This window comes from Benincasa hispida, chromosome 12 (genome assembly GCF_027475165.1).
Source record: "Benincasa hispida cultivar pf3 chromosome 12, pf3_genome.v1.1, whole genome shotgun sequence".
NCBI lineage: Eukaryota > Viridiplantae > Streptophyta > Magnoliopsida > Cucurbitales > Cucurbitaceae > Benincasa > Benincasa hispida.
This window is the reverse complement of record NC_143489.1, coordinates 39188646-39201906: the sequence shown is the minus strand read 5'-3', so window position 1 is coordinate 39201906 and position 13261 is coordinate 39188646. Positions and strand designations below refer to the sequence as shown.

Genomic DNA, 13261 nt, shown 5'->3' with positions numbered 1-13261 from the left:
GCATTTAATAAAATTTTATTTTCTATTTACATTGTTTTCACATATCAATTTATTGGTTTTTTTTTTTAAGGATTCATAATTATTTTAAATATACCTTTGAATATTTTGTTAGCTATTTGAAAATATTCGAACTAATATATGAAATATATAAACTTTTATAAATTAGAGATTGACTCAATGTTTGACATAAATCACAATATAAACCAATATATGAAATATACCACAATATATAAATTTTCATAAATTTCATTTACACCATAATATATATATCATAATACAATAAGTCTAAATAAAAAAAAAACACCCGTGTATATCAAATAAACGAATACATATGCCACAATATGTATCAAATTTTCTATAAGTAAAAAAAATACATATATATCACAGTATATATAAAAAATAGGAAAAAAATAAAGTTCATTTTCATATAGAGATTTATAAAACATAACCCTCCTCTTCTTCTTCAGCCATGACTGTCACGGATCTCTCTCCCCATCATCGTTGACCGAATTTGCTTGCACCACCGGACCGAATCTGCTCAACCTGTCATCGTCGATTTGCCCCACGCCGTTCTCGCCATCAATTCATCTGAAGTCGTTCGTGTCATGTCGTATCGAGCCATCAATTCGCCCCACGTCATTGTCTATCACCTACAACTCACATCGTCGAAAGGAGAAAAGAGAGGGAAGAGAAAGAAATAGGTGTGAATTATGGGGAGGAGAATATATGAAATATATTAGTGGGGAGAGAGAATATATGCATGGAAGAGAAAGTATATATAGAAGAGAGAGAAATAAATAAATAAATAATATATATATACATAAATGAGGGTTAAATTATAAATAACTACTGATATTAGTAAAAATAGCAAGATCAATAGGTCTTTTTTTAATAAAAAATGATGTTCAATACATTATCGTAATATGTACCTATTCTTTAAATTTTTACATAGATATCCCTAAAAAATAATTAAAAAAACTGGAATGCGTTTTTCCAATTAAAACAACCAAACAACTCTAATTACCTAAATAGTTTCAAAAAACAACCCATCTTTCCTAAATATTTTTTTTCCAAAAGAACCTGTTTCATCCAATTAACCCATCAATTCATATCAAATTTAATGAATCCTTAATCGAAAGTTTCTCGAGGACCCTTTGAACATTCGTATAGATAACAAATATCTGCATCAATCAGTCGATGTCAAGGAAAATGGGTACCAAAAATCAATAAAAAAAAATGTGCGAAATCCAATTGACGATTGATCAGTTTTGTTGGTTGCCTTTTTTTTCCCCTTTTTAACAAGGGGAACCAAAGTGAATAGAAAAGAAAGGTGAATTGATGAAATGTTATTATTAAGTAAATATGATTTGCAACTTTTTAAAATTTAAATCAATCAAGTAGTGAATTTGAAAATTAAGCAACATAAAAAAATAATAATAATTAATATTAAGACATTAGGCTTGTGCTTGGGTTAAAGATAGTGGACTTTCTTTTATATATTTTTTTTTTAAAAAAATTAATATATATCAATCGGTCAGTCAATTTTCCAAATTCTTTATATGAAAATCGAAAACCGACCGACCTTAATTCAATCAATCGGATTGATTTTCAGTACCTTTATGCACACCCCTAATGCTCCTCACATGAAATTGTTAAAATGAACATAACTCAATTGACATAATCTCATGCTATCAATCTCGAGGTTAAAGACTTGATTCACCCACTTAGTGAGGAAAAAACCTTCATTATTAGAGGTTAAGAGATTATGAGTATCTTTTTAAGCCGTTTTCAACAGGAAAAAAATGTGAGGGAAAAGACCTCATTATTAGAGGTTAAGAGATCATGAGTATTTTTTTTTTTTTTTTTAACAAGCAAAGTCAAAGGTGAATTGATGAAATGTTATTATTAGGTATACATTGAGTTTGGAAATTACTAAGAAATAAATAATAAAAAAATTTAAAGACCTTTGTTTGTTTTACTAAGAAATAAATTTTTTATTTAAGAAATTTAAAAAATTTTGTCAATAGAGTAGACTACCAATGCTACTTTCCTTTTCTTTATAGAGACATTTTACATTCGTCTCTAAGTTGTCCACAAAAGAATTCAGGTGCATCCAAAGAATCTTCCCATCAGAAAATGAATCTGACTGCAAGATAAACAAATGGCTCTATTCATGGGCTGTTTTACAGATTGTGAGCAATGAGGAGCCAATGCCATGAGATTTCAACTCAAAACAGATAATGATTAGGGTTATTGGGAGAGATCCATACCAAAAGTTCAAAACTTAAACCTCACTCGAGTCATTCCCAGTATGATAACCATTTTGTTTTTCAAAATTAAACTTCTAAACACTACTTTTACAGTTTTACCTATATCTTTTTTTCAATATCTACTTTTTAGGAGTATTTCAAAATCAAAGTCAACTTTTTCAAAGTATCCGGTGAGTATTTGAGCCAGCTAATACGTACCTCGATTAATCTTATAAGTTCACCTGTATTAATCTACGTAAGTGACCACCTGAATTGGATTCATGGTCTCTTAGCCTTTATTTAAATCAAAGTCAGATTTTGGGAAAAAAAAAAATATATTTTTAAGATTTGACTATGAATTCAAATGCTACCTTAAGAAATATGAAAACCAAGAATGGCAAGAAAAGGAGAATAAGGAGATAAGTTCATACTCATAAGATTAGAAAAGAATAAAGAGAAAAGGAGAACGAGCAAACCTATCAGCACAAATTCTTTCGCCCGATTCGCCATCAAGGATGTCGAGTCTCAATTTCTGTCAGATAGATGCTTGTCCAGAATTGCTTTAGCCAGATTACTAAAGCTCACACTCTCAGCCACTGCATATCTCTTGATTACATCTACCACTTCTGGTTTCATAATCTCTTCCTTATTTAATGCATTGCAGAGGTAATATAAGGCGCCAAGTGCATAATTCACCTGACAAATAGTTGAGTTTAGCACATGAATGAATGCATTTTCAACTGTGACTGAATTCTTCACATGCTACGTGCACTGATGGACCTTGACAAAGTACGAAAATGAAGCTAACTGTACGATTCATCTTAAATTCAAATAAATTTGATACTTCATTCTGATCAAAACCAAAGGAAATATCAATCACTGATTCAATTACAGGGGATTATCAACTTGACTGAACAGTAAAAATGATCCATTTATTAGATGATTTAGTAGAGATATTAGTAGATCCTTTAGTAAAAAGAAGTAGAGATATTACTAGATCAAAATTGAAGAACTCGTATCATTTTTCACAAGTCAAGGCTTCTACATATAAGCAAAAGGAACTGTAAGAAGGATTTCTTTATCTGTAAAAGATAGAAATATCGTACACATTCAAGAGAGAAAAATACATTGAAATTCGATATTTAATAAAAAGAATGTGTTAGGTACCCTATATTGCAATATAAAAAATGAACTACAATATCTAACAGCCTTAGCCTTTTGAAAGGGCTGTTTCTCTCCCCCCAACAATCCACCTACATTGGACTGACCCACCAAAATATGGCTTTCCCTTTAAGATACCTAACTACCTCTGTTTATAACCAAGACTCAGCTAATTATCACTATACCCTAATGGATATCCTTATTACTGTTCTAAACCTCCCAGCCTAACCTCAAACTTAGCATTTTAAACCTGTGTCAAACGCCCCTATGTGGTTTTTGAGAAAACCACTTATACCAAAGGTTTTGGGCTTGATATGACTACACATCTTTGACCCTTCTTTTCAAGTCATCCCATCTATGCATGATTTTCTTTTTTAAAAAAATATTTGGGTGCACATTTTTTTTTTATTTTTAAATTGCACGGGTAGCTGGTCGATTATTTTGGTTGTTTTCTTTTGTGGGGTTCCAACCGACCAACCGGTCCGTTTGTTAGAAAACAAAACCGACCGCCAACCACCTCTCCTTCAAAACCACATGCCCACCCGCCTTTGGTTCAGCAGGTTTCGATCGTTTGGCTCGATTTTTCGGATCACTTTGTTCACCCCTATTATCCAAGAATCTTTAAAACCCACCTGGCATAGATTTTTTAATACCCTCCATACATGTGGAATTTTTTATACCTAGGAGATGAACAATAAAAATATAGTCGGATTAATTAATAAATTAATTTAGTTCTAATTAATTATTAAATATAATTATATTATTTAATACATTTTTTAAGTTACCTTAGCTATTTGATATAAAAAATTATTATCAACTATTAATATTATAATTAATTTATATTTATTTTATTTAATTTAATCATTAAATAAATGTTTAATTAATGTTAATATAAAAATATTCATTTATTGTTATTTTTAAGTGATTAAATAATTAATTAATGTAACAATATATTAAATAATGCTAAATTTAATTTGTGACTACATTATTTGTTCTCTTACATTTAATTTAATTAAGTAATTACATAATTTTGATTTCTATATACAAAGTTGATAAATCAAATACATATATTTAACTTCTAGATGTTAATTATCCTACCTATCCAAACATAGACATTAATTATCTCAAACATTTAAATCCTGGATATTTAATATCCATACCCATGAAACAACATTTGCGATTCAAACGGTCCCTAACAGAACAAAAAGAAAAGGAACACTGAATCATGTTCAAAATTTTAATTTAAAAAAAAGCTTACCAAGAGATAATTTTCATTCGGTAGGCCCCTAATTATTTTGCCCCCAAAACCCAAATGATCAACTTTTTTCTGGTAATGCTATTTATACGTAACAAGAAGTAACACACACAAGGTTCTCAACTTACAGTGTTCCTTACAGGACTTGACAAGCATTCAATGATGAGGGGAATTCCACCACACTGAATTATAATAGAAGCATTAGCAGGGTCTGCAGGAAAACAATAACAGTAAATGTATCAGTGGTCAATTAGCCATCCCATCAGTAGAACAAACAGCACTCACATCTAAATCAAATAAGTTTAAAATTACGAAACAACCCAAGGTTCAAATTCTAAAATCGTACCAACACAAGAATTGCAGATCCCTCCAATACCAAATTCAATAAGCTTCTCGTTTGGTTCTGTCATGCAGTCCAAGAAAAGCTCAAGAACATTTAGCTGCTCACAAAATTACAGTTCAGTAAAATAGTTTTAGAGAAGGGGAAAAGAAAGCAAAACATCTATGGAGAAGCTCTGAAACAAAGCATACTAGTACCAGGAGTAGAGATTTAATACCTGGCGTAAGAAGAAATAATTGTAAGGATCATAAGAAAAGTTTGCCAAATTTGCAACAACTCTTTCTTTTGCTTCTGTGAGTTCAAGAGGACGAATGCAAATATTAGCTCTTTGAGTTTCTAACAAAAGAAACATAACATTTTGGAATTCATTAGACATAATTCCATGAGTAAAATAATTAAATAAATTTGTCCCCCAACACTGTAGAGTGTAAGTAGATTTTTTTTAGAAAAAATATATTATTACTCAATGGGACAACGTTACTAAACGAATCGGAGTGACAAAGGGTTGAATCTTAGTAGATCGTGGCAGCAAGGCCACTCTGCCACTTACTCAATGGGACAACATTATTGTTACAGAAATCGAAAAAGTTTTGGTGATGCTCAAAGGGATCAATTTTGTAATCACCAATGGTTCTGGTTTTCTTTAGCATATTCTTCTCATGTTGCTTAACGAAAAGTTGTTGCCCTTATTTTTCCTAAAGAAAGGTGATAGAATAGGAATCCTAGAGTGTTTTGGCGCAATCTTGGTTCATCTGCTACTAACGAACTATCCTTTCAAGGTGAAAGAAATATCGCAATTCGCAATCAAATTCAGAAAAACAGTACTTAGATGTTCCATAAACAAGGAGAAAAAAACGCACAGGCTGAGCAATAAACAACGCTTGTTAAACCTATTCTTAAGGCTCATATGACAGAGAAATAATAATATTTTTACTTCCTTTCAAAAATTCCTACTAAAATTTTACTGTTCAGTTTTTAATGGAAACAGAAACATACCTTGACTAGTTGAGCTCTGAAATTCATTCACTAATTCCTGACAAAAAGAAAATATCAAAATAAAAACAAATAAGACGACGAACAATAATGAAACTCCATGATTTAGCTTCAATCATAGGATAACAAATGCTGATCAATGAGCTTCACCCTCCAGGAAGCACAATACAGATAAATTTTCCCTAACAGTCGGGACAACAAAAGGAAATGAAAGATACCTGGAGGTATTGGAGTCTTGGAGTTCCATATTTTCCAGTTCGCTCTGCTTGTCTCTGGTCATTAGTGAACATTGGCGTTGATGTTGCAGTAACTTACCATGAAACCTTCACAACTGAAGATATAAACAGACAAACGTAAGACCATTTTGGGATTTCATGTAGTGACCCCAAATTTCAATACTAAACTAGAGATCATTACCAAATTTAACCTGAACTAATTTTATTAACTCTTATACTTTAGAAAAACTTCAGCAACATAACAGCACTACCACAACAAAACCAAAAACTTTCAACACCTATTTTCAAATAAACTCACTCTCAATAACATTCAATACAACATTTTCTTCTCAACATAACTGCCAAAATTTCCAGAACGCCCAATAATCAGAACTACTACTTAATCGACTCAACCAAACTTATCAAAAGCTAACAAACTCAAATTAATGTCAAACTCAACAAAATGAACCAATCAAAACCTATTACAAAATCTCAACTCCTACTAATGAGAACAAACTAAAATCTAAAACAAAGTTTCAAATTTTAGGTATTCAAAATAAAGTAAGCTTCTAACAAAGGACAAGAACCGTGACATAAATCTAAAGTTGATCTTTCTCATGCTCCCTCCTTAGCATCACCCAGTTCACAATGCTCGTCAACACTTACAAATTCTAGTGGGAGGTTATTACACACTTGTACTGGTAAGTGGCTCACACCTAAGGAGCCATCAAACAACATATGGGACATATAACATGCTAGACACCACAATAATACATGCTTAGTTTACATGGGAAATACAAAACAGATATACCATTCTAACATAAATGTCAAACACAATACATAATGCTCTCGCTCTACCCAACGCAAAGAGTTCATCAACACATATCAACTCAAAGAGTTCATCAACACATATCAGCTCAAAGAGTTCATCAACACATATTTAATTCACATCAAGATTATTAATACTAACTCCTTCGAGTTACGTCAACCCCTGACCATTTTTACCCAAGGCCTCAACGCTTCTCTATAGTACTCAATGTTTGACCCTTGACCATTTTCACCCAAGGCCATCAAACTATATGTCAACCCTTGACCATTTCCACCCAAGGCTTTGACTGCCCATCGATCCTTGACTATTTTTACCCAAGGCCTCGACTGCTCACCAACCTTGACCATTTTTACCCAAGGTCTCAATTACACATCGACTCTTGACCATTTTTACCCAAGGCTTCGACTGCACACTGATCCTTGACCATTTTTACCCAAGGTTTTAATGTTATTTTCAACCCAACGAAAACATACCACCCCTCAACCATTTTTACCCGAGGCATGTGATATCCACCTTACTTTCCTTTACAAGTTCTCAAGGTTCTCAGCCCCCTTCTCACAAAATCTCACCAATGCATGACTTCTACCATATAATCTTAAACTATATCTCATGCCAAAACACATAAAGCAACAACATGCCATATGCATGACCAGATATTCTCAACAAGTCAACAAAGTCATACACACAAGATCACTTAATAACTCATTCACACGTAAGCTATTACACTATTACACAACATCACAACATGCTAGTATATACTATATAGGCAAACACATGATTCGGGACAATCGATATATAGCCATAAATAATATATAAATTACAACACAAGCACGGAACATGCTAGCACACAACAAACAGACTTCACTGGTAGAATTCCACTTACATAAGCGTTCCATGAACCTAAAAGCTCCTAAAATAGTAAAACACAATTCCAAAGGTTAGAACTTAGTTCGAAATCTTATTAAGAGCCTTAACAATTATTTGGAATGAGTAATCTTACCTAAAGCGACCTTAAACCTTAGTCCGAACACTTCAAAACAAGCCTAAACTACAAATAGAGAGTACTCATTAGTTATCGACTAATTTACAGCACTTAAACTTAATCCGAAAGGGTCTAAACAAAGTTATAAAGCCTAAAAGTCACCAGAAAAGACTTGGGCTCTTGCTGAAAAGTGTCTGAATAGTTCCAAAACTATTCTGAAGCTACGAATACAAGTTTCCAAGTGTTAGAGACGAAAGGCAATTTAGAGTGTCAAAGCCGCTGAACCTTACCCAAAACGACTTAAGCAATGGGTAACTCAAATCTAAGGTCGATACACCATGAGTAAGTGTTGAAACTCACCGAACAGGAGAAAAACGCTGACAAAAAAAGGTGAAATTTCTTAAAATGTAGGATTTGGAGAATTATATTATAGTATTAACTTCCAAAATCATTAAATTTAGAGATTTTAATTAAAACACTTTTTTTTTTTCCTTTCCAACATTTTAAGAAATTTAATTTGGCTAATTTAAGAGACGAAACTGAAAACTCTAATTTTACAAATTAGAATCGACAATTGAGGAGTCCCAATAATTTAAAATTAATGGGTTAAAAGAGATTTAACGGCGTACTTTATTCCACAAATTAGCCTAATTTTATAACACCTTATGTTACATTTAATTCAAGCTCATGGGAAGTTTTGACTAAAAAAGGGTTGTAACTTTAAAACCTGCAACCATTAAACAAAAACCATTCCTAACAGAAGGTAAGGTTTGGGATTAAAAAAATTAACTAATTAAACCTCCAAAACAATTTGACATAAATCAAACCAAGCAAAACACATGAAGAGACCTATTTTCATATAACTTCTGGAAAAAAGCTCAAAGATCTCCATCTAATCTATTTCCATCAAAGAGAACTATTGAATATATCCATCTATGTTTCACTCAATTTTTTAAGCAGCTTTCCAATTCCATCTACTACATTTTTTTCTCTTTTTATATGAACTTTCCATTCACTTTTCTTAAGCAAAAGTTATGTTGATAAGATTTTAGGTTTATTTGAACTTATGAAGCAACTTAGACTCTTTAGCAATCACAGGATCGAAGCAATTTGAAATTCTGCACAATCTTCTTATTATCTCTCTAGTTTTAGTCCGAGTTAAGCTTTTATTAATCTACATCATGAGGTTAAGGGAGTTCAAATTATGCGGGTGAAAGCCAATAATAAACGAAAGAACTGAACAAATGGAACTTTTTTCTTTAAAAATGTTAAATCACCCATCAATCCAAAAGCTTAATCTGATACGCTATGGAAATGGAGATGGATGTTATCAGAAAGACAGAGGAATCAGTTTCTTTGTTTTATGAAATGCCATATTTTCATCGAGAAGAAATGAAAAAATTACATAGGCTTACAAAAAAGAAAAGAAAGGCCACAAATAGGGAGCCATGTACAAGGAGGGGCTCTAATCAAGCAAAATAAGACGTGAGGAGGAATCGAGTCCACTTTTTTCTTTGATCAACTACTTTTTTCCACGGCGTTGCAACTTCTAAGCTTTTGATTCTGCGGAAGAAAATTACGATCAAGCAGAAGAAGAATACCGGTTTATAGCACACGGCAAAGAGCTGGAAATGCTCTATATAATGGCCAAAATGGGAGGTAGAGTAGAGCCAATGGGCAAAAAAACATGTAGATAAATCAAGCCAGCCAATAACGAGTTCAAATTGCAGCAAAAACAAACCCAGTTCAAGAATCAGTTCAATACAAAGATGAATCAAGCCAGCCAACAATTTCTCATCATAAGAAGTGCAAACTCATCATTGGACAGTTGATACATCAATTTAAACAAACGAAAGTGAAAACAATTACCTACTAAACAAACGTGAGAGAGACCCAGAAGATGCTGAGAGTCGAAGCGCGTTCTCACGTTACTTCTCTCAACCAGAGAAATTTCCAATATGGAGCGACGGCAACGGTGGTAAATAATCAATGATAACGGCGGCTGGATAATCGACGGCAAGGGCAAATGCAGGAGACAGAGAGAGAGAAAAGAATGATGCTGAGCGTGAGAGTCGAAGTCCGTCCCTAAATTGAAGAAAGAAACCCCAAGCACCATTCGGGTCGGTTCCATAAACCGAGAACCTACGCACCTAATCGGTTCGGTCGGTTCGACACATGTTCCAATTAAAACTATAAAATAATTATTATATTCATTTAAACTCTATCCCTTTACACTTACCTCCAGATTTAGTTTAGAAAAATATTGTGAGATTTATTTATTAATTTACTTATGCCTCTCAACTTTTTTAATTGATCTAACTTAGGATCTCAGCTAAACATTTTTTTTAGCACTATCCACACATCAACTTGAATCATCCATTTTGTAAAATTGATATTTAAGAAAGTTTATATACGTTTGAGAATTGAAATGTGAGTGATTTTCAAATATAATTATATTGAAGGGTTGAAGGACTTGTTTGGACTCACTAGAGAAAAAAAAATTTTCAAAAAAACAATTTTTATTGAAACTCTTTTGATAAAAAATGGTTCAAAATACATGTTAAAAGTATTTCAAAAATTATTTTGAATGGTTGTTAAACACTTCAACTTTTTTCGAAAATAACTTATTTTCAAAATTAAACACTTAAATAGTTAAACCTAGGGGCGTTCAAAAATCATGATAACCCGAAAAAATCGATCAATCAAACCCAGCCTATGTGGTTTGGGTTGAGTTATTAACTCATTTGGGCTGGGTTGGGTTCAAATAAATAAAAATTTTGTGGGTTAGGTTGGTTCATAAGTTCACCTAAAATAACCCGAACTTATTGTTAATATATATATATATATATATAGAAAAAAAAACAACAACAACTTATGATATAATTATATATACATATATTTATTTGAGTTTTATCTTTTGGATAATTTATTCTCCAATAATTCTTAAAAAAGAAAATTGAAATTATGTTTAAATCTTAATTCAATACATGAAAATAATTAAATCAAAATTTTTCGTATTAATATCTTACTTCTTTTTAGAACATAAATTAAATAAAGAACCCGATTAACTCAAATCAACTCAATCCAAATGTTTCATAGTTGGGTTGGGTTTATTTTTTAATAAGAGTTATTTGGGTCGAAGAAATTAACAAATCGAACAATTGGTTGGGTCTAAAAAATTCTTCAACCCAAACTAACCTAACCCGCAAACACCCCTGGTTAAACCAAACACACACTAAATAGATTTAATTAAGATAAATGAAGAATGGAAGGACAAACAAACTATAATATACTTAAAAGAAGAAGAACCATGCATACTTTAAAAATGAAAAGGAAGAGTAGAGAACTTATAGAAAAATAATGTGTAATCAAAATATGTGAAGAACTTGGAGCAAAAGCTTAAGAGGTTGTTTGATAACCAATTAGTTGTTAGTTTTTAAAAAATGGGCACTAGCGGATCCAAAATTTTTGTTGATGGATGGTTTTATATAATTGAATAAAAATAAATGTAATGAGTAAGACTTGAATTTGAATCTAAAAGAGGTTAGAAGACAGATTTACCATCAAGCCCACTAGTGGTTTTATATATATATATATATTATTATTATTATTACTATTATTATTATTATATGAGCCCTGGTCCATAATAAATCTGCCCTTGAAAATGGGTATGTTTGATTTGTAATTTTGTTCTCTATTAAAAATGTTTTTAAAATTGTTAAGGAATTCTAAAAAAGGAAAAAGTTGTTTTTATAAATGAGTTTTTTTTTTATGAAATACACAAGCGATTTAAGTACAAAATTTGATATAAAAATCTTATCTTACTATCTTAAAAAGTGGCTAAGGGAGAAAAAAAATCACTTTTGGACTACTTTATCCCTTCAACAAATCTTAAATTTATCACATTATTTTATGTTTTAAGATAACCTTTGTTATGGATAATCCTGGACCATAATCTCGAGTTTAGGAAGAATGATCACCACGTGAGGATCAAAGAAGCACGGAAAAGATCGAGAGGCATAAGAGAGTCGAGCCTGATGGCCCAACTCACTCGCCTTGGCCTCAGCCCTCGACCCTCGAGGGCTCACTTCCTGTGGGTCATAATTTTTGCTCATAAAGGCGACCTAAATTGACTTTTTCTAATCCCTTTTACTCTTCCTAATCATTTTTAGGTTTAGGATTCAAAATCCACCACGCTATAAATAGGGGGCAATAGACATATGTGAAGGTAAGTTCTTCTCCCCCATCTCCAGCTTGCTCTAACTCTTTACTAAATATTGACTTAAGCATCGAAGGTTGTTGGAACATAAGGTTTGATGCTGCGATCAAATCTTATGGGTTGACCAAAACGTTGACGAGCCTTGTGTTTATAAGAAAATCATCAACAGTTCGATATTTTTTCTAGTGTTGTATGTAGACGATATTCTACTCATTAGGAATGATGTAGGTTTACTGACTTCAGTTAAGAACTAGCTATCGACCCAATTCCAAATGAAAGATTTGGGAGAGGCTCGGTTTGTTCTCGGTATTAAGATCTTTCGGGATCGAAAGAACAAAGTGCTAGCACTGTCTTAGGCATCGTACATTGACAAGATGTTGATCAAGTATTTGATGCAGAACTCCAAAAGGGGCCTACTGCCTTTTCAACATGAAGTTACATTGTCTAATGAACAGTGTCCTAAGACACCTCAAGAGGTTGAGGAAATGAGACGAGTCCCTTATGCATCTGTCATTGGCAGTTTGATGTATGCGATGTTATGTACTAGACCTGACATCTGCTACGCTGTGGGGTAGTTAGTAGATATCAGTCTAATCCAGGACAGGGTCACTGGACTACCGTTAAGAACACCCTCAAGTATCTTTGGAGAACGAGTGACTACATGCTCGTGTATGGATTTAAGAATTTGATCCTTACTGGATACATGGACTCTGATTTTCAGACTGATAAGGATTCTCAGAAATTCACTTCAGGATCAATGTTCACTTTTAGCGGATGGACTGTAGTATGATGAAGCACTAAGTAGGGGTGCATTACTGACTCCACGATGGAGGCCAAGTATGTAGCAACTTGTGAAGTCGTTAAGGAGGTCGTTTGGCTTAGGAAGTTCCTGATTGATCTGGAAGTTATTCCAGACATGTCTAGGCCCATCACCCTTTATTGTAATAATAGTGGTGTTGTGGCAAACTCCAAGGAGCCTAGGAGTCACAAGCAAGGCAAACGTATAGAACGGAAGTAT

General features: G+C 32.7%; 1 protein-coding gene across 12 annotated transcripts; it reads right to left on the bottom strand.

The window, feature by feature from the left end:
* Positions 1 to 311: 311 nt before the first annotated feature.
* LOC120067163 (ARM repeat superfamily protein) lies at positions 312 to 10210 on the bottom strand. Of its 12 annotated transcripts, XM_090308565.1 has the most exons (11): positions 9894 to 10082; positions 8315 to 8401; positions 8043 to 8090; positions 7926 to 7952; positions 6217 to 6329; positions 6002 to 6038; positions 5223 to 5296; positions 5012 to 5105; positions 4794 to 4876; positions 2726 to 2945; positions 312 to 2146 (listed from the first exon to the last, which is right to left on the bottom strand). In XM_090308565.1, exons 5-10 carry the CDS (start codon positions 6286 to 6288, stop codon positions 2775 to 2777), a joined length of 531 nt encoding a protein of 176 aa, XP_090164691.1. In that variant the 5' UTR covers positions 6289 to 6329; positions 7926 to 7952; positions 8043 to 8090; positions 8315 to 8401; positions 9894 to 10082; the 3' UTR covers positions 312 to 2146; positions 2726 to 2774. The 12 variants fall into 12 exon arrangements, with proteins under 12 accessions (XP_090164691.1, XP_090164690.1, XP_090164692.1 ...); XM_090308564.1 differs by lacking the exons at positions 7926 to 7952; positions 8043 to 8090 and having other exon boundaries at positions 9894 to 10091; XM_090308566.1 differs by lacking the exons at positions 7926 to 7952; positions 8043 to 8090 and having other exon boundaries at positions 312 to 650; positions 9894 to 10086.
* Positions 10211 to 13261: the final 3051 nt, after the last annotated feature.